Source organism: Silurus meridionalis, chromosome 9 (genome assembly GCF_014805685.1).
Source record: "Silurus meridionalis isolate SWU-2019-XX chromosome 9, ASM1480568v1, whole genome shotgun sequence".
NCBI lineage: Eukaryota > Metazoa > Chordata > Actinopteri > Siluriformes > Siluridae > Silurus > Silurus meridionalis.
In genome coordinates this window covers 24227590-24250059 of record NC_060892.1, presented here as the reverse complement: position 1 = coordinate 24250059, position 22470 = coordinate 24227590, and the positions used below count along the sequence as shown (strand labels likewise).

At 41.3% G+C, this 22470-nt stretch overlaps 3 protein-coding genes and 1 long non-coding RNA gene across 5 annotated transcripts; 2 read left to right on the top strand and 2 right to left on the bottom strand.

The window, feature by feature from the left end:
• Nucleotides 1-1130: 1130 nt before the first annotated feature.
• Nucleotides 1131-10798, bottom strand: tmem44 (transmembrane protein 44). Of its 2 annotated transcripts, XM_046858123.1 has the most exons (10): nucleotides 10678-10798; nucleotides 9332-9446; nucleotides 9130-9247; nucleotides 8946-9036; nucleotides 7906-8072; nucleotides 7666-7752; nucleotides 7409-7579; nucleotides 6381-6584; nucleotides 6039-6182; nucleotides 1131-1399 (listed from the first exon to the last, which is right to left on the bottom strand). In XM_046858123.1, exons 2-10 carry the CDS (start codon nucleotides 9343-9345, stop codon nucleotides 1214-1216), a joined length of 1182 nt encoding a protein of 393 aa, XP_046714079.1. In that variant the 5' UTR covers nucleotides 9346-9446; nucleotides 10678-10798; the 3' UTR covers nucleotides 1131-1213. The 2 variants fall into 2 exon arrangements, with proteins under 2 accessions (XP_046714079.1, XP_046714078.1); XM_046858122.1 differs by lacking the exon at nucleotides 10678-10798 and having other exon boundaries at nucleotides 9332-9696.
• LOC124391512 lies at nucleotides 8930-10929 on the top strand. The gene is made up of 2 exons (XR_006926994.1): nucleotides 8930-9057; nucleotides 10678-10929. It is a non-coding gene; the product is annotated as an uncharacterized LOC124391512 (long non-coding RNA).
• Nucleotides 10930-11519: 590 nt separating this feature from the next.
• On the bottom strand, nucleotides 11520-17923 carry lsg1 (large 60S subunit nuclear export GTPase 1). Its single transcript, XM_046858121.1, has 14 exons — nucleotides 17745-17923; nucleotides 16846-16972; nucleotides 16639-16759; nucleotides 14848-14934; nucleotides 14675-14761; nucleotides 14098-14158; nucleotides 13812-13988; nucleotides 13154-13495; nucleotides 12940-13041; nucleotides 12517-12660; nucleotides 12274-12397; nucleotides 12111-12190; nucleotides 11865-12035; nucleotides 11520-11794 (listed from the first exon to the last, which is right to left on the bottom strand). The coding sequence occupies exons 1-14, from the start codon at nucleotides 17844-17846 to the stop codon at nucleotides 11615-11617; spliced, it is 1905 nt and encodes a 634-aa protein (XP_046714077.1). The 5' UTR covers nucleotides 17847-17923; the 3' UTR covers nucleotides 11520-11614.
• Nucleotides 17924-19396: 1473 nt separating this feature from the next.
• fam43a (family with sequence similarity 43 member A) lies at nucleotides 19397-21566 on the top strand. The gene has a single exon (XM_046856795.1). It carries the CDS (start codon nucleotides 19618-19620, stop codon nucleotides 20653-20655), a length of 1038 nt encoding a protein of 345 aa, XP_046712751.1. The 5' UTR covers nucleotides 19397-19617; the 3' UTR covers nucleotides 20656-21566.
• The last annotated feature ends 904 nt before the right edge of the window (nucleotides 21567-22470 follow it).

The window sequence follows — 22470 nt, the reverse complement described above, 5'->3', positions numbered from 1 at the left end:
TGCCACAGCCTCGCTGAAATTCAGTACAGCACTCTCACTTGTGCAACACTGTTTCGGCAGACATGCAGCAGGGTCGTCCGATAGACCTTCCCGTAACTCGACAAGGCATCGGAAGTAGGGAAAAAAAGATATATATATATATCTTGTAATAAAGATATTCAGACGAATAGACAATAATGGAAAGTCATTTACAGTAGCTTCGACTCTTATCTGTCATTTGAGACATCCAGAGTTCACTTTCACAATGTGTTGAACAACCTTTAATCGCTACATTGTCCCGCTATCAGACTTGTTTGGGAGTCTCCTCAGTGCTCATCAGTTAGACAAGACTGACATGGGCACAATACAACTAAGCCACCATGTCAAGAATAGATAGCCAAGATGGATGACTAGAGAGAAAGTTTTAAAAGCCCAGGACGTCTAGTCTGGGGGCTTATCAAGGGGGTTTGAGGGCTTATTTTTGCTCTTTGTCTGGTTTAGATAAAACTCCAATATTATCAAAATACAGGAAACAACTTACTCAACTATTAGGCCTGTGAAAGGGCAGAGTTGTTTTTTTATGAGGGCAGTTTATTAGACACCTCCCTGTATTTGTCTGCTCTACTTATGTGATCTCATTCTTCATTGCTCTGGCATGTAGGAGGATGACATGTGTGGCAAACAGAAGTAATAAAACATTTCCCCTGAGGACAGAACCCGCATACCAGCAGACAGAGAAGGGAAGTAATGAAGTACAAACACTTTGTTAATGTACTTAAGCAGATATTTCTGGTATCAGCACTTCACTATTTATTTTCACTTTTACTTCTTACATTTTCAAACCAGGCTGGTTATTTTAGTTTTCACCACAAGCCAGTTTTTACGAAGCAACACTAAGCAAGGCAGAAGGCAACAAGAAGTACGGAGCGAACGTTGATGAGACAGAGGAAGTCAGCGAAGTAAACATGACTGAGAACAGAGACATTGCTGATTCTCATCTTTTCTCTGCTTGTGTTCTATATGGTGGATGGATATATTCATTCTTTTGTATTAATATATTAATACGATGACGTTTCTGAAGTTTTCGTATCTCGAGTGAGGAAAACAGGACAGTGTGATATGGAAATAAAAAAATTAAAGCATCGGTGATGTACTTTTACTCTCTTTTATTACAGCTGGTATATTACATAAGAAAAAGATCAGTTAGCATGAGGCATCTTTGATGCATCCAGAATCATTTCACGATTTCTGAAAGGCCCGGAGCGTTTAGGTCATGTGACTCTGGAACTATTCTCTCATCCAGATCAGGATTAGACTTTGAGCTCCGGTCCACCGTCCACTCCTGCAGAGGGAACGCGTCCATCTTTTGCCCGTCTCGGTTCGGTGAGCTCCATTGTGAGGGGGTCTCTTCAAAATCCCACTGCATGAATGAGGGGAAGAAGCAAGAATTTAGAATTTATGACTTTTTAGTCAAACATACAGCCTGAACGTGTTAAGACGTTTAACTTGCATGCAGATATTTTAGAGGAACCAGAAAGTGGCAAATCAGATCGTCCCTAAGCATGAAAACAGCCAACAAACAAACACCTCTACACATGCCAAGATCACCAAGTAGAAAATCCCAGCAGGCTCAGAAAGGATTTAAAAAAAAAGCCCAAAAAATATTACCACAAAATGATACCTAGAACATGTGGGTAGGCCACAATCCCGTCCCAACTAATAATTGTTGTGGCTGAACTCATCTTTAACTATGACTTGCAAAAATGTTACTTATATTAAGCAATGAGCCACCTTTGTACAGTTATTTAATAATTAAAACACATATCCCGTCTGCAATCTAATTCAGGTCAGTTGTTGCAATAAGGCGCAAGATTTCCAATTCACAAGTCAAAGTTCACGTAGATAAAGTTGTCATTAAACCTGAGCAATTGTAATTTTTCAACAAAAACTCTATTCGTGAAATCTTTCTAATAGATTTTGGAGCGTGGATGTGGGAGTCGAATTAGCACTTTGATATAGAGGAGTTTATTTATAGCTATAGGAAACACCATTTCGGAGAAAGACCTCCACTCTAATGTGAAGTCTATGCATTAAAAGTTGAGGTGTGGCTCTGGGGATTTGTGATCATTTCTTGTAAGGTGGTAGCTCAAGTGTTGGACTTTTGATCGGAAGGTCGTGAGTTCAAATCCCAGCACCACCGTGGTGCCACTGCGGGCAACTTGGTCAAGGCCATTAACCCTCGACTGCGCAAGCTGTATAAATGAGATAATTGTAAGTTTGGCCGAATATTGTAAATTAGGGGTTTAACGGTACGTACTCCGTTTTTAGTCACGATTCGGTTGAATTTCTGTAAAGTTAGGTGGGGGAAAAAATGCAAAACAAGCAAAAATTAACGCAGTTTATTATTAACGTTTGTGAACGACAGTTTAATATTTACAAAAAAATGCCTGCTTGGTTTAAACAAAAAATATGAATATTATATAGAATATATCCAATTAATGCACACTTTTTAAAACTGATTAAATTAAGTAAGAATAAATTGCTACAAATTAAATGGATTAAATCAATAAAAAAAAAAATGGAAACATTTAATCACTCATTTGGGTTATACAGATGTGTATATAAATGTGTGTGTGTATTTTACATTTAATATTAAATTTTTTAAGATATGATCTAGTTAACGGTTCCACTTATTACAGAATGCTTAAACAAATGTTTCTTCCATCCTTCATTCATTCAAGGATTTTCTCCTTAGACTTCACCGTATCTAAACTGTTTGGTACAAATACGTGTACCGTTAAACCCCTACCGTAATTCAGGAACGAGCTTTCAGCATTAGTGAGACCAGGTACTGATGAGGAACTGAGGGGGGCCTGTGGTTCAGTCGGTGTTCCAGTCATCCCAAAAGCTGAGGTTGGTTTGGGTTGAGAAGATCAGGGGCTCTGTGCAGAACATTTGAGTTCTTCACTCCAAACATGAACAGGTTTGAGCCTTTTAGTTGCAGTAAAGGGAAACTGTAACGCTTCAGCATACAATGGGATCCTGTACAATTGTGTGCTTTCAGCTTTGCGGCTTTTTTTGGGAAGCACCATGTATGGATTTGCCAGTCATGTGGCTACAAAATTTCCCTTTCAGCGTATCGCCTTATCTATCAGGCGCAGATAACAACTCTACCGATACGATCTCTCAAATGCTCAGTTGCATCCTTTGAATAAAAGGCCTCAGGCGAAGGAAATAAATGCAAAATGTGGATGTCAATGATATCTGCACCTCTGCCAAAGTGCTCAACCAAATCCCTTCGGACCTCCCAGTCATTTCCCCGTTGCGCCCGAATCGGAGCGCCGATCGTAATCCTGAACACAATGGGGCCGAGTTCAGAGTTTCATGCTGCGTGCTGGTCAGGAAATTTGGCTCGAGACCAGGATTCACATTCAAGTTAAATGCCAACAAATCGGTTAATGATACGACGAGTTTATATCAGTCCCAATTCAAGGGTTGCACAAAGATTGCCTTTTTTTTATTTATTTTTTTTTACTTTTGCATAATTTAGTTTTTTTCGTACAAAAGGAAAAATATAACTTTTTGTGAAAAATTGACCTAGATGTACGATTTCAGGTCGACTTATTCAATTATTAATGGGTGATACAACCTCAGTAGTGCTCTGTCTGAGAAGAAAAAAAACTACCAGGCCAACCTCGAGTTTATTGTTGTAGGAGGAGACACCGAGAATGCAGCCTCTTATACGGGTTTTCCTGTTTAGCGCGTAAAACAAAGTTCGATTGTTTTCACCTTGAGCAGCTTCTGTTTTCGGGCTTAAATGACATCCTCGATGACCAGGCATTCTTAAGAGTGAGAGTGAGGAGCCGAGGAACCGCTCGTCTGTGCCAGAAACTATGGCACACGATAAGAATTTCCCTGAAAAGCAGTTATGTCGAACTGTCGAATGCATTCACCCGAGACAAAAGTATTGGGACACCTGACTTTTCCACCCATTTATATTCTTCCTCAATCTGGTCCAGCTTTTTTTGGAAACCCAAACCTGTTCCAGCATAACTAAGATAATTGAAACCCCACATTACCCCAGGCCTCCTCACCTCCTACATCAGTACCTGACTTTACTAAACACCCTTGTACCTGATCTCCACAACCAAAATCTAGTGGAACATCTTCCCAGAAGAGTGGAGGTGGAATGTTCAAAAGGCACATTAACGTCCCATTAACTTGTGGTATGTGGTAAAAGCAAAGTTACCAAAGAAATTAAATGTTTCTGAGGATGATGATCCATTGTGTAATAATGGGTTTAATGGTTCTCCATGGGATGTTCAAAGTCTGGGATGGGTTTTCTTTTCACTAAAACCCAGAGTAGGTCTCCAACATATTAGCTTCTAGTTATATGGGTTATATGGAGTTTTCTGGACAGAAAATTGTATTCATTATGGTTTCTCTGTAGCGTGACAAGCTGACTGACCAAGTCACAGTAATGTCCATTCAAGCTAGTTATGATGTAAACTATATTATATACATACATATATACATATACACACACACACACACACACACACACACACACACACACACACACACACACACACACACACACACACACACTATATTGCCAAAGGAACCCCAAAAAGGAAATGGTCAGATGACAACACACACGATAAGGAAAGAGGTTGGCTCGAGAAAAATGTCAAAAAAAAAAAAAGATAGAAAACCGTTAGTGTGTCAAAAAAGGAGAAATGAGAAAAAGAGAGAAACCAGGTCTGGATGTGGCGAACTAATAAATGTGCATTGTTTTCAGAGTTTCCGTCTACATTTCCCCTGTAGGGATCGTTTCACATCCTGCATCCCCTTCATTCTGGCTCATTGGGGTGCACTAATTTTAAAGTGTTTAGCGAGCATAATGAATACATTTCATCATCGCCGGGTTTTTGTCTTAAATAAACACACAACAATAGGACGGAAAAAATTCATTCAGTTCAAAACATAGTGCTATTTTGTGTTATGGTCATTGTGTTTGTGTTGGTGTGTTGGTCATACATGATCCCTGAGACACTATATAAATAAAAATTCGTAGAATCCTGACTATAGGATAAGATTGGTATGTGCTTTGGGATGGGGTCAGAGCTCTATAGCAGATCTTCCACTACAAATGATGTACACCAAATCTTCAAGGAGCTGGATTCGTGCACAGGGACATTGCCATGCTGGAACAGGTTTGGGTCTCCTAGTGCAAGTGAAGGGCAAATTTCATGCCACTGCACCCAAAGGCATCCCTATACAATTATGTGCCTCCAACTTTGGGGTAAGAGTTTGGGGAAGAACCACATATAGCTGGAAAAGTCCCAATACTTTGGTCCATATAGTGTATAATTAAATAAATACCCTTGTGTGTATATAAGTGTCGAATCATTCAGGATCATTCTTTCACCTGTAAAACACTTTACTGCCACCTACTGGCTCACAATAAAAGTTCATACAAAAAGCCTTGAAAAACACGCATGAACTAAATCAATCCGTTATATCTCAAAATACAATTTTCGCATCGGGATCACATACAATGTATGAAAAATATATATTTTGAACTCCAAGTGCCTCGATCTGTCTTACACATTATTCCCTTCCAAGAATTCGCCCCTTACCCACCATCTGCCTCAGCTTCACCTGCTCCTGTACCTGCCACTGCATGTGCATGATAAACTATAGAAACAAAAGCATTGGGGCACCTGATTATTCCAGCCATATGTGGTTCTTCCCTAAACTGTTACACAATTATGTACGAGTCTTTACGACTTTTCCCTCCACTTGAATTACCAAAGCTGTTCCAGCATGGCAATGCCCTTGTGCACAAAGCCAGCTCCAATAAGATGCATTGGAGTGGAAGAGCTTGAGAGGCCTTGCTCTGAACTCATACCTTTGGGATAACATTACAATCACCCTGCATTAATGAGCACAAATCTCCAAAATTTTGGAGCAAATGGACTTTTACAGCAAATGGAATCTTCCAGAATCTTATGATTAGGTGGATTTTTTTATTAAAAAAGTATTCCTTTGCTCACCTCCAGCTCGGAGCGAATGGAAGATGAATCCGTAGCGCTGCCGGAGGAATAACACTCGTCGACCCTGACCACCTTTACAGATCCTATCAGAGGCTGGTTGTCTGCAGAGTTCTCCCGAGTGATGGTAACCTCTTTTAAACACACCTAGAAAACCAGGAAATGCATCTTCATACAGTTTAGGCAGATATCACTATACACTGCTGGTTATTCGATTCTACAGTTCAATCACTACTGGGAAACCCCCCCCTACAGAATTCACAAAAACTGCCAGTTTATATCTTCAGGCAAAAAAAGCATTAAAAGGAGAGCATAGATTTCTTCATCATGTAACACAATACATACCTTTCGTATAGGCTGGACGTTAGAGTTTCTATTAGGACCCATGTCAGGCATTTTTGATGATCTGCTCTTGCAGGAAATATGTCTGTCTTTAGGGCTTTGAGACGGGCCGTACGTAACTCTGCCAAGAAGCGACTGCGTGTCTGAATCCAACCTTTCAACCGACTGCCGTTTAGAGCACATCCGATAACACGTGAGGAGCAAAATCTGAAAGTTCAGACGGTTAAAGAAGACAACAAGAGTCATTACAAACAGGTCGAGTGACATGATCGTGATGCAGCGCTCTGATCTACTGCGTTTCTCTGACAGGAATCTTATGCAGTGAGATTCCTGAACAAAATTCAACACGTCTCCTTTTACAGTAGCCGCAGCTGCACCGCCCCGAATACATCATCTCTTGCGGAAGCATCGATATCAACCTCATCAAATGTGTGTTTTCCACGTGTCTCTTTTTTTCCTGGGAATTTATAATTGCGTGTTTTTGTGCAAATTCTGCAAGAAAGTGAACGCAAAAGTATAAATGCTTCATGAGAAAGTTAAACAGTCCGGCTTTATCTTGAAAAGTCCGTCTAGTGAATGTCCTTGCAAGTGCGACCAAATTGACTTCTAGCCATTGTGGGACGAAAAAAAAACAGCAATTAAATCCACAGAAATATATTTGAGCTTGTGCGGCGCGACACCGATGCGAGTTGCGAGTCTGACTGGCGCGCTCTCTGACCGTCAAATCAAAAGATGTGAAAATGCTGAAGTGATTGGACGCTCTCTAGATTGCCTCGGAGCACCTAAATCGCAATCTGATTGGTTAAAGCGACAAATTAAAGCGACATGCATTCAATCCTGATAAAACCCTCAGCTGGCAATATGTGACGTGGAGAATGAATTATGATTGGACGGACATTCTATAAAATACATTTATACATATTCATAGAAAAAAATATATTAAAAGTTAAGTCAGTGCTTCTGAATTTAGACCAGCGAAGAAGGCTTTGCTGGCCCCAATGGCCTTCCACAGTACTATGAGAAAAGGATACGGAGACATCCAGAATGGCCCAGCAAGCTCCTGAGAGAATCCACGGCAGCGCTTTGACCACAGGCTCCAGCCGCAGATCGTAGAGCAGAATCGCTGCAGCGTAAAGAGCTCCAGCCGAAGCGCTAAAACCTCTTGAGGTAACTTGCATTTGACTGCTCATCTCTCCTCTGTTCTGCAGGACGGCCATTGACAAGACATTCGTTTTAAACCTTCAACAAAACGGATTCAAACCGAAGGTGCTTGTTGGGGTTTACTTACGGCTTTCAGAAAGAACGGAATCCTGGAGGTCCAGCTGATGGCGAAGGCTAGAAGACCGAGAGCGTAGCCAAGAAGTTCAATAGGATCCTATTCCCAAAAGAGCAACACAAACCAATCTTTTGTCACGAGGTCTAAAGTCGTCAAATGTTCACATGCTTACGGAGGGCAAACTGCTCCGATGCCTGCTTCATTGCAAACCCCGTGTGGTGCTGGGGGTTAAGAGAGGATCAGGTCACTCACGTGTACAATGACCCCGAGAAGCCTCCTGCTGGTTGGCGAGTCGTAGGAGGCCGTTTGCGTGTGACGTAGACGGATATCAGAATAAACACATCCTCCTACTCCAAACAGCAACCAAAGCACAAGGAAGTTCTGCCTCCTTCTTCGGCTTATCCGTCTCGCTCTCCTTCCTTGAACAAAACAAACACGCCACTGACGAAAACGCATGTGGACCTTCTTCCGTTTTGCCTAGAAGCTCTATCGTCTAGTCTTTGTTTGTTCTTTCCAGTTCGCTGGAACTACGAGGCCCAAACCTGTTCCAGCATCACATGGTTTCCTGCTAAAAAAACCTACCAGACACCCAAATGGGTTTCCACTACATATACCATTACAAACCAACTGGTCACCATTAAACGTGGTTTTTATTACACAGTATGTGTTTTTTTACATTATTTAATCCTTTTTAACCATTAAACCATTGTAGAAACGTGAAATCTGGATGCTTAATGATGTCCTAATGGTGCCTACTGGTGTCCAATAGATACCATTATCTCTACAAGTCGATCTTAGGACTCCGAAGGTATTCTATCGTTCCTTAATACGCAACATGCCACCACCAAGTTACCTGTAAAGACCCTCAAGAACCATTACAGTTTCCAATAAAACCAATACAAATCCATTTATAACCACTACAACCATAATAAGAGTTGAAATTATTTTGAAAGAAAGAGAAACTGTAATGGTTTGAATGGGAATTGTAATGGTTTTCAAGCTGTATTGGCGTAACCCTGTTGATCTTTACTGGTAATATGGTGGTTGCACTAGTGGCATGTTGTGTCTGATACCATTAAGGACCAATATAAACACAATTTCTTGTAGATCACAATTTCTAATGGTTTTAATGGTTATTTTAGAATATTATATTAGTGGGTACAATAGAACACCTTTGGTGACTTGTAGAGAACATGGAGATCTTTTAATGGTTTTAATGGTTATAATGGGAATTGTATCGGTTTTCTTTGGTAGTCAAAGAACATGACGAGATCACAACAGATCCATCTTACCCGTGGTGGAATAGTACCAGCAACACAGAGGCAAAGTGATGGAAATGAAACGCAAAAGATCCAAACTGGTCATCAGTGAACCCATACCACACTAGAAGACACATTCAAGATGGTTTGTACATTTTTTAAAACTATAATAAAGTTATCTAAGATTTAGATATGGATTGTTTTGCTTATTTATCACCTGCAATAATGTCTGATTAGAGAGAAAAGCTCCAGCCAGGTGACACAGGTCTCCAATCAGGGAGTACAACACACACACTGCAGCATCTCTGGTGGTCTTAGACCTGCTCCAGGTGAGCCTGGAAAGAAGATACAATGCCAAAACCTCCTAAAGAACACATTATCTACTAAAATTCCACTCTAGGATCAAATGGGATACTTACAGGAAGTAGGACATGAGCAGGAATAACGCAGAGGTGAAGCAGAGAGCTGTCGCAATGCCAACATTGAATGAGAAAGAGCTCGTGACTTCTTTCCACCAGCGTGAAAAGGCAGTGGGGAAGTCAGTTTTTAGCATCATTTCCCCCACACACCAAAAAAAACAACAACATTCACACACACACACACGCGTGCTCGAGCTCTCTCGGTAATCGTGTGCACGCATTCGACGCACGCCACCTGTACAAGGTGTCAGAATGACGGAAAAGTCGCTCTCACGTGCAACCAGCTCGCCTGCATGTCCCTCGCGCGAGACACCGATGCACGTGCACTAATGAAACGCTCGAGCTTGAAACTTGAACTGGGAATGTCTTCTTTAGCAAAGTGCATAGTAAAAAATAAAAAAGTTTAGCTTTCCTGCTGGAAGAAAACCAGACATCCTAGAGTATTTGTACTGGTTTTAATGGTTAGAATTGTGTTGGGTTTTCAAATGGAAACTGTAATGGAGTAATCATGTGTGTTTTTACTGGTCATTTTGTTGCCAAAGACCAATAGAACACCTTTGGTCACTTGAAGATTATCTATATGCTAAAAACAATTCTAATGGTTTTAATGGGAGTTGTACTGGTTATGGGTGTATTGGATGAAGTAGATAAAAAAAATCATTGTTTTATTGGGAATTGTTTTGGTTTTCAAAGGTAATGGTGTAATTTTGTGGGCCTTTACTGCATATTTATTGGTAGCATGTTATGTCTTATACCATTAAGAACCAGTAGAACACAATTGGTCACTTGTAGGTCACATTTAGATTAAAAATAATACTGGTTTTAATAGGAAGTTAATTTTTTTTAAAATTGTACTGGGTAATCCTGTGGGTTTCTACTGCTAATTTGTTGGTTGCATTGGTGGTATGTTACAGCTGATACCATTAAGGACCAATAGATCACATTTTTGAATGGTTGTAATGGAAATTGTATTGGTTTTCCAATAGAAACTGTAATGGTGAAACTGTGTGAGCTTGATCACCTGTAGATCACATTTAGATAATAATAACAAAATAGTTTTAATGGGAATTTCTATTAGTTTTCAAATTAAATTCTTTATTGCCTTCAGTTGTTGGTGTGTGTTATACCACTGAAAACCAATAACCTTTAGCAACTTATAGAGCAGAGGTTTTTGAATACATTTCTAAAATGTTTTCTTTGGTATAATAATTTAAGGAATGTAAACAAACAATGCATACTGGAAAACATTTACTAATGGGTCTAACGGGTAACAAGTGATGGTTTCTAATGGTTTTTGCAGTGGAAATTATTCAAATTGTGATGGATTCTTTATTTTTTATTTACAGGAAAGTTGTATGAACTTCACACCTCCTTACCATCAGCACAGCCAAAAGAATTCCCACAACCAAACCACAAACTCTTGTGGAGACCAACTCCGTGTTGACGCCCATGGGTGTTCAATTATTTACCTCACAGAGGCACAACATTGAAGCTGAAGGTGTTCAACTGACCAAAAAAAGAAATGTTGGAAACCACTAGATAATGAATCAGGTGTAGCTGAAGCAAAAAAGTAAATAAAAATAATAACCTGGTCCTAACCTGGACTATCCATGTCCTTTTTATCATATGCATTCAAGAGACACTAAATTGACCAAAAAAATTATTGGGAACAATTAATTTTATTTCATATGTAGTGAGAAAAAAACCCTTAATATCTACACAAAAAAAAAGAAAATGCTCTGGGCACGTTAGCGAGGTCAGGGTTGCCATGAATCTTGTGTGTGAGGCAGAAAAATGAGGGGCACCATGCCAGCATATATCCACCATGTTTTTGGGAGGTGTAAAAAAAAACAAAACCCCATAGTAGTGATGCTTTGTTCATGAACGATTCGCTGCTTTTGAACGACTCTTTAATGTGACTCAGAAAAACGAGTCGTCTCAAAAAGTGATTCGTTCACTTCGTTCTTCTGGATGCGAATGTAGACGTATTGAGGGGTTTGCTTATTAAAATTGTAACATTTTATTATTTCTGTTTAAAGGAACGAAAAAAAAAAGAGCCGTTCATTTTGATGAACGTGATTCAAAGAACCGAGTCACTAAAACGAGCCGATCTTCTCCAAGTGACCCACATGACCTCGCATCTGTGACTGCACTTCTTAAACAACATATATTTAGGATTTACAGTGCATAAATATATGAATAGATTTATTATTAAATGTGGCATGAACACAAAATCATCTTGGATGAGGCGCAAAGATGAAGGTCATGTCAGAACTACGAACTTCAAGCGTCCAGGTGCTTGTTGAGCCTCCTCACTTTCTCCTTCTTGTTCCTGTTGCCGTGTTTTTTCCACGGCTTCCCGGTTTGCTGTTCTGCGGCCGCTTTGGCCTGCGATTGCGGTCCGCTCCCGGGTTTGTATCCCATCACCGTCTGCACGCCTTTCGTCAGGGCCCGGACGTTTTCCTATCGAACGAGAAGCTGAAGTATTTCTCCAAGAAGAAAAAGGTTCACGGATGTAAGGATGATTCCTTACCTGGTGAAAGAAGGTTTTATCGACGGTGTTTTCGATCTGTTTGACCTTGGGAGGTTTATTGGTGCGCGTAGACGGACCGCTCGCGACGGTTTTCTCTACAAACTTCAAATGCTGGGGCTGGAAATCTTTAGCGCTGATGCAGGGAGGAGGATGGCAATAGAGCAGCTTCCCCTGCAAACAAATGTGCGAAGCCGTTAACTTTGTGAACAAGACAAACCCGCTCTGAGGGGGAGATCAAATACTTACGCTAACGTAGTCTTTCAGGACGTAGCGCGCGGATCGGGATTGGTCCGGCTGACCGTGTGCCGTCATGAAGCCCCTCATATCTGTGAAGACACGTTTATAAGTTGACACTGAGCCATAATTCTGTACATAATGCTCTTGTATTGTCTGGTAGTTATTAACCTACATCCATAAGCAGAGAGCAGCTCTTCATAGGTAGGAGGTCGATCTGGTTCTTCGTCCTCTCTGGGTCGGACAATGTTGATGCCGTAGGTTCCCTCCAGCACTGCGCGTGGAATTGTCTGACAAACGTGCTTATGTTAAGGGGTTTCGATCAGAGTAAAACAAATAATATGTATGCAAATCATTTTGAATCGATCAGAAATCCCTGTGAAAGGGGAACGATGCCTCCTTGTCGGAGAGAGGATATGAGAGAGGTGGCCGGGACGTGGTCTCGCATCTGGTCAATGGGGAGAATCCCGCTACAGATCATCTCAGCTTTGGTGGACACGAAGGAAGGCATGACTAAGCCAGGACAGTCACACAGGCAAAGGCCTGGCTCGACAAACAACGTCTACAAGCACACAAGACACAAAGACATGGCATAGTGATCAGTAGACATCAAAGGTTTTTTTAAGACGTATGAAATAAAATCCTGGCAGCATCCGCGACGTACCGCATCGAGTAAGAACTAATAAAATTTTCCTATTGACATTGAACTAGGAGACCCAAACTTGTTCCATATTGTGATATTCCATATCTCCCCATTAGAGGAGTTTAGTGCCTGGATTTGGCAACACGTCTTTCCTGAGCGCGTTTATATATAATAAAAAAATAATTAAAAAAAACGTACCTGAAAGTGCTTGGTGTGTCCAGGTGTAGCCGACACAGAGACCTTCTTATTCCTAAAGATGGTGTTGATGGTGGAGCTTTTGCCCACGTTAGGATAGCCCACCTTAAACCGAGAAAAGATGGCGTCAAGCTGATGAAATCATTAAAGCCTGTGTGTGTGTGTGTGTGTGTGTGTGTGTGTGTGTGTGTGGGTGTGTGTGTAAATTCAAGCTCACCAGCCCGACCGTGAGTTGACCCGTCTTACACCTGGGGCCGGAATGCGCAGCTTTAAATATTTCTAGCAGTTCGTCTTTGCGCAGCAGATGGCTCGAGTTACGGAAAGGCGCGCGATCCGAAGACGGCTCACTCCCGTTCTCGTTCTCCTCTTCGTCTCCTGATGGCTCCGAGCAGGTTTGCCAGTCTACCTCGGAAGTGCAGTCCTCGAAACTCGCCGTTGATTCGTCATCGTCGTCATCCTCTTGACTCGTTTCCTGCGAGGGCTCGGGTGCGCCGTGGGGAACTGACGCCGTCTCTGCGTCTCTGCTTTCTGTATCGCTCGGCTCCTCGAGATCTTCTCCCTTAAACACCAAATGGGAGATCCAAAACCTGGTTCCAGCATGCTAATGTGAACATAGTCAATTCAATGAAGATATTGTTCACATGGGTTGGAGGGTCATGAAAGACCTGCTGCAAAAAGCTTTGACCTCAACCCTATTAATCCCTATTTTGTGATGAGCTCGAGGATGTTCATCCCAGGCCTCCTCTCCATTACAACCCCCTTGTGGCTGGATGAGCACGAATCTCTACATGCACACTCAAAAATCTAACCGTCTGTATTATGGTCCATATTATGCATATTAAATAACAAGAACAAAAATACTTGAACTTTCTCACCTTTTCTTCAGCATCCAGTCGGAGTGCCTCGGCCAACGCGGACCAGAACACTGCCCTGATGCCTTCTTTTTGGAAATACTCGGCCCAGGCACGACGCTGCTCTCGGGTCAGCAGATCCGCTTTGTTTAACAGCAGCATGTTCACCTTGTGACCGGAGACCTCGGTGACGTATTTCTCCTGAAGGGCGATTAAAGCAATAGCGTGTTGCATTCAAACAATCGATAGAAAATTCTATTAAATGGAATTGAAATGAAATGTGAAACAATAAGATGAGCGGTTTACGCACTAGATCCGGACATCGGAACAGCAAAGGGTTTCTGGCGTCGACTATTTGAACCACGACGTCACTAGAGAGAAAACAAAAATCGCTGAATAATTACAAAAGTTGATTCAAAGCTTTGCTGGGATGAGCGAGAGGACCTTTATATAAAATATATGGCCAAACGTTTTTGTGTGGTGTATCTGTAGAGATTTGCACTCGTTCAGACACAAGGGTGTTAATAAAAAAATACAAATAAAAATCAGGTAATGATGTGAGTACTTTAAGGGTTACGGCTGTAGTTCCAAGTGTTCGACAATAGGGGGCAGTATGTGACAGTTTTCTTTTTTTTCTTTTAGATGCACTTTGACGTTCATGGGAGGAAACTAAAGGCATGAAACTTTGTAAATAATAAATAAAAAATTTAATGTATTTTATGAAAGCAAACATTGGGTGGTAATTAAAGAATAAAAACAGTTTCATTATTCAACTACTTTTCCTGTTTGTTTGTTTCTTCCACCGAATGGCTGGAAAAATCAGGTGTCCCAATACTTCTGTCTATACAACATTTCCAAAATGGCTGAAATCATATTATCTGAAGTACCTCCTCTCGATTACTCTCCAAAGCTGTCGCCAAAAATCAAGGTTCCTCTCAAAAGGGGTAAGAATCAGCTTCTGTTCCTCCTCCAGCCTACAGCAAAAACATGCAAAAAATTTAATAAATCGTTGCAAAATATTTGGAAATTCACCAAAAGCCACAGCGATGAGCTCCCTCGCCTTGCCAGCTCTCGTCTCCATGTCAGGAAGTCGTCTCTTTCGGCTCGCTGGAGGACCTCGGGGCTCGTGTTCTCGTCCCATGGAGGTCTGGAAAGGAAGAAACCGTGTTGGTACGGAGGAGTGTGGAAAAAATAAACGAGAATAATACATAGCTTAGCATAACCTTCTATACACACCTCCTCTATTTTGTTACCGGTTTTGATTTTATATACAAGCTTTATATTTAAGATCAACTCCAAGCACTAATGAGTCCAATCCTTTGTTTTATTTAAAATTACGTCTAAATCAAACCCATGTTCTTCAGATTTCACTCCATCAACTAGAATTCATGGTGCCTCGGCTATGAAACTACGGAAAATACTTTAAGAAGAACCATGGAACTGGTCCACGTAAGAACTAAGAAAATATAGAAGAACAATTGAGTAAGAAAAGAAAGAGACTCGTTCCCCACATAGACGAGGTAAGAACTATAGAATTATCTACGGAAGGAGATTGAACTCCAGAAGTGGTCTGTGGAGGAGGTCTATTGAAGAGTAGGGAAGTCTATGTATAAAAAAGAAAAAAAAAAAAAAAGCTATGAAATAGTTTATGGAAAGAACCATCAAAGCAGTCGATGTAAGAAGAACTACGAAAGGAGATCTACAGAATCTATGAAAAAAATCCATGGGAGAAGAAATTGATTTGATTTGAAGAACTATGGGGTGAAAACTATAGAAGAACAACAGAAGTCGTTTATGGAAGAACGGCTATGAGAGTAGTCTACAAAAGAACGACAACAGAAGGAGAACTATAGAAGAACAACGAAAGAAAGAAAGAACACAGTGACAGAAGAAAGAAAGAAAGAGAGAGAAAAACAATAAGAAAGAAAGAAAGAAGAAAGAAAGAAAGAAAGAAAGAAAAGGAAAGAAAGAGAAAAGGAAAGAAAGAAAGAGAGAAAAGAAAGAAAGAAAGAAAGAAAGAAAAGGAAAGAAAGGGAAAAGGAAAGAAAGAGAGAAAAGTAAAGAAAAGAAAGAAAAACCCCGAAAGAATAAAAGAAAGAGAAAAGGAAAGAAAGAAAGAGAGAAAAGAAAGAAAGAAAAGGAAAGAAAAGAAAGAGAGAAAAGAAAGAAAGACAGAAAGAAAGAAAATAAAGGAAAGAAATATAGAAAGAAAGAGAAAAGGAAAAAATAAAGAAAGTAAGAAAGAAAGAAAGAAGAGAAAACAAAAGAAAGAAAGAAAGAAAGAAAGAAAGAAAGAAAGAGAAAAGGAAAGAAAGAAAGAAAGAAAAGGAAAGAAATATAGAAAGAAAGAGAAAAGGAAAAAGAAAGAAAGAAAGAAAGAAAGAAGAGAAAATGAAAGAAAGAAAAGGAAAAGGAAAGAAAGAGAAAAGGAAAGAAGAAAAAACTAAAGAATAAAAGAAAGAGAAAAGGAAAGAAAGAAAGAAAGAAAGACAGTCTCTAAAGTGATGTTATGAAGTCATGCACTGATGATGAAGATGATGATGATGATGTTATGAAGTCATGCACTGATGAAGATGATGAAGATGATGTAATGAAGTCATGCACTGATGAAGATGATGAAGATGTTATGAAACCGACACTGCTGAAGTGATGGCGTCTATAAAAGATCTTTCTTGGTAAAAGCATGTGATTGAATGGAGAAGTTGCTGAAAAATACCAGGATGTTCCTTATGACCAGAATAACCAGAACATAACACAGTCCAAATCCTGCCTGAACTTTGAGACTCAGTCAAACAGGGTTACATCAACTCCAACACTTCTCCATACGCAGGGCGTGCAGACATCTAATCACCTCCGTGGGATGCGCAGGAACTGCCGGTTGTCCTCATGGAGTTTCTTCAGTCTCCTGGACTCCTCAGGGGTCAGTACTTCACTCCTGGCTTCGGCTGGGATGAATCTGATGTTCAACTTCTCTGAAATGTGAGAGCAAAAAACCTGTGAGACGCCAGACTTCACCCAGACGTCCTGGAGGGCGAAAGGAACCTACCGAAGAACCTACCTGCTGTAAATTCAGTGCCTGCGAGTTCGGCTGTGGCCAAGAAATCGTCCAAAGAGCTCTGCTCCGTTACGGACTGCAGGTTCAGGCGGCCCCAGTCGTAGCCGTCGTTCAGTTCGCTCGTGTGGAGCTGGTGGAGGAACATGAGATCACAGAGAGACACAGAGCTTCAGAGATCAAATACGAACGACATTCTGTGCTTATAAGTTTATTCCCACTGAGCGAGCGAGCCAGTGGAGAACCTCCCTGAGAACTTACAGAAGTGTGGAATTAGAACTAGACTATGTAGGAGGAACAACAGGAGAAATTGATGGAGGAAGAACGATGAGTTTTCTGGCAGCAGTAAAAAGTGATTACAGATTAGACGAGAAATACAACCACAGAAGGAATCTGTGAAATAACAACAGCAGTCGTCTATGGAAGGAGAACTATGGAATGAGATCTACTGAAGGAGATCTATTGGAGGAGAACTACTGAGGAGAACTACTGGAGGAGAACTACTGGAGGAGAACTTTGGAATGAGTCTATGGAAGGAGATCTATGGAAGGAGATCTATGGAAGGAGATCTATGGAAGGAGATCTATGGAATTAGTCTATGGAATTAGTCTATGGAATTAGTCTATGGAAGGAAAATGGACGGAGAACCCTGGACGGAGAACCCTGGACAGAGAACCCTGGACAGAGAACCCTGGACAGAGAACCCTGGACAGAGAACCCTGGACAGAGAACCCTGGACAGAGAACCCTGGACAGATTTGGAAGTGTTTGAGTATCGCAGCACTCTGTCCTGAGCCCCGGCACGTGTTATTACTCCGCTCCCCGGTAGTGTCCCCCCCCCGCGGTCCCGCTCCTAACCAGGCTAAACCGCTGAGGCTGATGAAAAAGATGCGCTAATCTTCGTACCCACGTGTCGGTTCCTCGGTGTCCCCGCGTTGCGTTCAGCCTCTCCCTCATTAACGCTCTCCCGAGTCCGCTCCCTTCACCGCGGCCCTTCTTCTTCCCCATACTTCTTCTCCTACTTCCTCAACATCCGGTACTCATCCGCCTCATGCGCGTAACCGAGTCCCAAATACCTCCGTGTTCTAAATCAAATCCCCTACAAAGGCAACAAAGTCTGTTCTTCAGTCCTCAGTGTAGGCCGCCTTTGTAGGCAACGACAAGTCATTTGTGACTTAAAGGAAGTTACGTGGAATGTTCCATGTTGACACGGTGAAGAGGGTAAAATCATCGCAAATGAAGAAAACACAAGACTGAGACTCGTTTGAGGCCTGTTTCCTTTTTTGTTTTCAATTTAAAAATGGCGAAATAAACAAAAGTGTTATTGAAATAGGGAAATAACGTTTAAAGATAATTTTGGTTGAGTCGAGTGTGTTCGTTTTAAAAGTGTCGTATCGAAACGTACTCCATGAACTTGGTTCCGGATAAAAAAAAGTATAATAAAAAATAATAATAAAACCAGAAAAAAATTAAATACAAAAATAATATATCAGTCAAACTCTTTCCATTTTAATTGTTTTCCCCTGTCGCCTATTATCGATTATTTACTTTCCACTGGCGTTGAGTGAAGAACATTTTGTTAATTAAGAATATTCCTTACTAAATATTCCAAATTATGTTCAATTTGTATTCAGATTTAACAACCACCACACAGACACATTCACACCAGGGGGGAAATATAAAATAGCTAATACACCTACTTATTAGGAGGAAAGAAACCAACATAAGGTGAAATCTGAATAGAAAAATAATGATAATGTGTATTTAGAGTTTTAAGGAAAAGCTGTAGATGATTCGGTCTGAAGGAAGACAGAAAAAATATACACAGACAAAAATAAAAATAAAAAAGACTCCCCGTGTAAATGTAATCCTGTTTGAATAGAGCTCTCTAAACTACACAGAACGACGCACACGTGAGCTATTGTACTACCTTATATCACCAGCAGATGGCAGCATTATCTACTTATTCCCACTATTGTAAAATAAATAAATAAATAAATAAATAAATAAATAAATAAATAAATAAATAAATTAATTAATTAATTAATTAATTAATTGAAATGGCCCACATAAAGATTATTTTTCTCGTGATCACATTTTAGCTTTAAATGTATATAAATTAAGCAGTACTAAATAAACACAAAAAGCTTAAAATTAAACAAATCAATAAATAAACAAAAAAAAGAAAGAAAAAAAAGATTTGTTGAAGCTTGTTTTCAAAAGCAGAATAATAATAATAATAATAATAATAATAATAACATCATATAATGTAATTGTCATTTTGTTAAATAAATAAATAAATAAATAAACTCGGTTTCCATCTTAAATTAAAGATAAATCACTGCAGCACGGGGGGTATTTTATTTGTTATTGATAAAGGAATTAATAACATTATAACTATAGAAAAATTCAGGAGCAGGTGCTCCTGGATGTCCACACACACACACACACACACACACACACACACACACACACACACACGCGCGCGCGCTCCCCCTCCCCCTCGTGAAGCTCTGAGTTGGTTCAGTCCGGTGTATAAGTACAGGCGCTGTTCGCGTTCTGCTGTTAGTTTCTTAACAGTTCCTGCACAATGTTCCAGACAGCAGCGCGTCCCCATGTGTGTCCCCTGATAAGTGAGGACATGTGAGACATGCACCACTTCATTAAGCAGTCCGTGTGTGTGTTTTGGTGGAGGTAGTGGTGCTGCTGCTGCTGCTGGTGTAGATGTTGATCTTGCTGTTGCTTTGAGCGCTCCTGGTCACACACCACGTCCGCCTTTATGATGTTGCCTTGGAAGAAGAACAAGTTCGAGCTGATCGAGGAAGACAAGCAGTCGAAGCCCAAAGGCTACACGGTGAGTCTGAACTACTCAGCGCTCACCACGCTGGCCAAGGCGTGTCCGGAGAGCGCGCTGAACCGGGTCGGAAGCATGTTCAAGTCGAAGCGGAGAAAGTTGAAAATCACGAGCGAGGACCCCACGTACACGGTGCTGTACCTCGGTAACGCCACGACCATCCAGTCGAAGGGCGAAGGCTGCACGGACGTGGCCGTGAGTAAGATCTGGAACAAGAGCGACATGGGGAAGAGCGGCACGAAGATGCGGCTGACGATGAGCTCGCACGGGGTGCGCATGGTGCACACGGACGAACAAGCGCGCAGACCCGGACACCTGTACCTCCTTCACCGGATCACATACTGCGTCGCGGATCCGCGCCTTCCCCGGGTCTTCGCCTGGATCTACCGGCACGAGATGAAGCACAAAGCGGTGATGCTGCGCTGCCACGCCGTGCTCGTGTCGCGGCCTGAGAAGGCGAAAGCCATGGCGCTGCTCCTCTACCAGACTTCGGCTACGGCGCTGGCCGAGTTCAAGCGCCTCAAGCGCCGCGACGACGCGCGCCACCAGCAGCAGCAGCTCATCGGCGACCAGACCATCCCTCTCGTGCCGCTGCGCAAGCTCCTGAACGCCCAGTGCTGCTACAAGCCCCCCGTCGAGCGCAGCAGGAGCGCACCCAAACTCGGCTCCATCACCGAGGACCTGCTCGGCGAGGAAGCCGAAGAGAAAGCCACTCAGTTCGAGTGCGAGGACGTGCTGGACACGGATGACGAGCGCGCAGAGAAACCCCTACTGTGCCAGCTCATCAATGATCTGGGTGAGATGGGCATCGGGAACGACGTGCGGACTCTAAAAGCCGACCTCAGGGTGACCAGACTTCTTTCTGGGGAGAGCACAAGCAGCGAGTCGTCCCTGGAGAGCAGCCACGATCCCGGGGTCGTGCCCGGCGATGCCGACGCGCGCAAAACGCCTGAGGTCGGCTGATGGTTCTTGTGCGTTTCACTTGTCGGCAGAATCTTTTGACTTTTTTTTTTTTTCTGCATGAAGAAGCCATGTTTCTAAAAGTCATCCTTTCTTACTTTGCATCCAAGGAGTGTGAACAAAATCAATCAGAACGATGCCATAAAATCACAGAAATGAACAAAAAATGCTGTAAGAAAACGAGTAAAGCGCCTTAATCTTTACTTTAGAAATAATGCACAGAAATTAAAAAAGAAGAAAAAAAAAAAAGGAAATACTCTGAATTTTTTCAGATTTTTTGAAACCTTGGAAAGTGCAAAACAAAGGACTTCAGTCTGATTTTTTTTTTTTTCTGCCTGATTTCAAGCATTCTGGATGAAATCCAGGTCGTGATGCGTTCCAGAATGATCTGGGTGTTTGTGCCGGGTTTATTTGGTGGCTTTGTGTTTTATCTGGACATTCCGATGGAACCCTGGTTGTAGGGAGAAGAACCAGAGGTGCCACTCAACCTCAGGCCGAGCTGGGACGAGGAGAACCGATTTTTCGGTCTCGATCAAAAAAAGTTACGTTCAAGATTGTAAAAGAAATCTCGAAATCTTTAAAGAACTCCTAATCGTCCCCAGGTATCACTATACCTTCAGGACCCTCTGTTTCCTGTTCCACACTTGTGTGTTGTGTATCGACTTCGTTATGTTAATGATCCTGTATACAACATGTTTCCATTGTTTTTTTTTTTGTTTTTTTGAATGTTCTTACACACAAAACAAAAAAATTCTATGTTCTTATCTTTGCTGTGCAAAAGAGAAAAGAAAATAACGTATTGAGATGTAAATAGCCGAAATGTGTACTATTTTTAAAAAGAAAAAAAAAGGTTCACGTGAATTGTTTTTGTGTATCATGGAAAATGAGCGAAAATAAAAAAGAAAACAATTCCAGACCCTTCTTTTGTCTGTTCATCCGAATCTACTAACCAATGAGCATTAGGGAATTTGTTTGAAGGATGATCCATGATTTTTCCGATGAATACGGAATTCTGATTCTTTTTTCGTTAATTTGAACTGTTCATGAAAAATGTAATGACTCCACGTTTCTTCAGTCGGGTCTCCAAATTGTAAGCAAATTGAGATATAAATGACCAGCTGGACCATGACTGTGTTGAGGGAAAAACTCCGATATAAACCCTGAGAGGAACCAGACTAATCTAGGTGACCCCCAGATGTTCATTCATTATAGTTCCATCACTGTGTCCATATGGAGCCATCATCATAAGCAGTGAGTGATCAAGTGATCTATCAGAAGCTTAAATCTCACGACTGATCATTAGAAGAGGCCCACAAAAGTTTGAGGACACCTGAGCATTAGGTTTGCTTGTCCAATTCCACATTCAGCCCCCATTTGCTCTTCTAGTGATCTTCTGAGAAGGTGTTTGTGGAGATTTGTGCTCCTTAAAGTCAGGTACTGATCTAAATTGAGGAGAGTCCCATACCATCATGTGTACAATCTCAAAAATCTTAGTTGTCTGCTGTTTAATCCTCCAGGATCACATCTCATGGAGATATCAACAGGTATCTCCAGTTATGGTAAGCTATCCAATGGTGCACCTCAATCAGCACGTCTAAGGGCATCGGAACACTTGGAATTATGCGACGAGAATTTATTAACAAGGAGCGGAAAGGAACGTTTCGATTTCAGTCTTGTAATTGTAACATTTAAATATGCACGTTTTATGCTAATTTGTTCGCTTAATTATTAATGAGGTTGTAGGGATCGTCGGCTAGTGAACGGACTTGTATATAAAAAAAAAATAGGCTTTTAAAAGTCAAGATGCAAACAAAACGT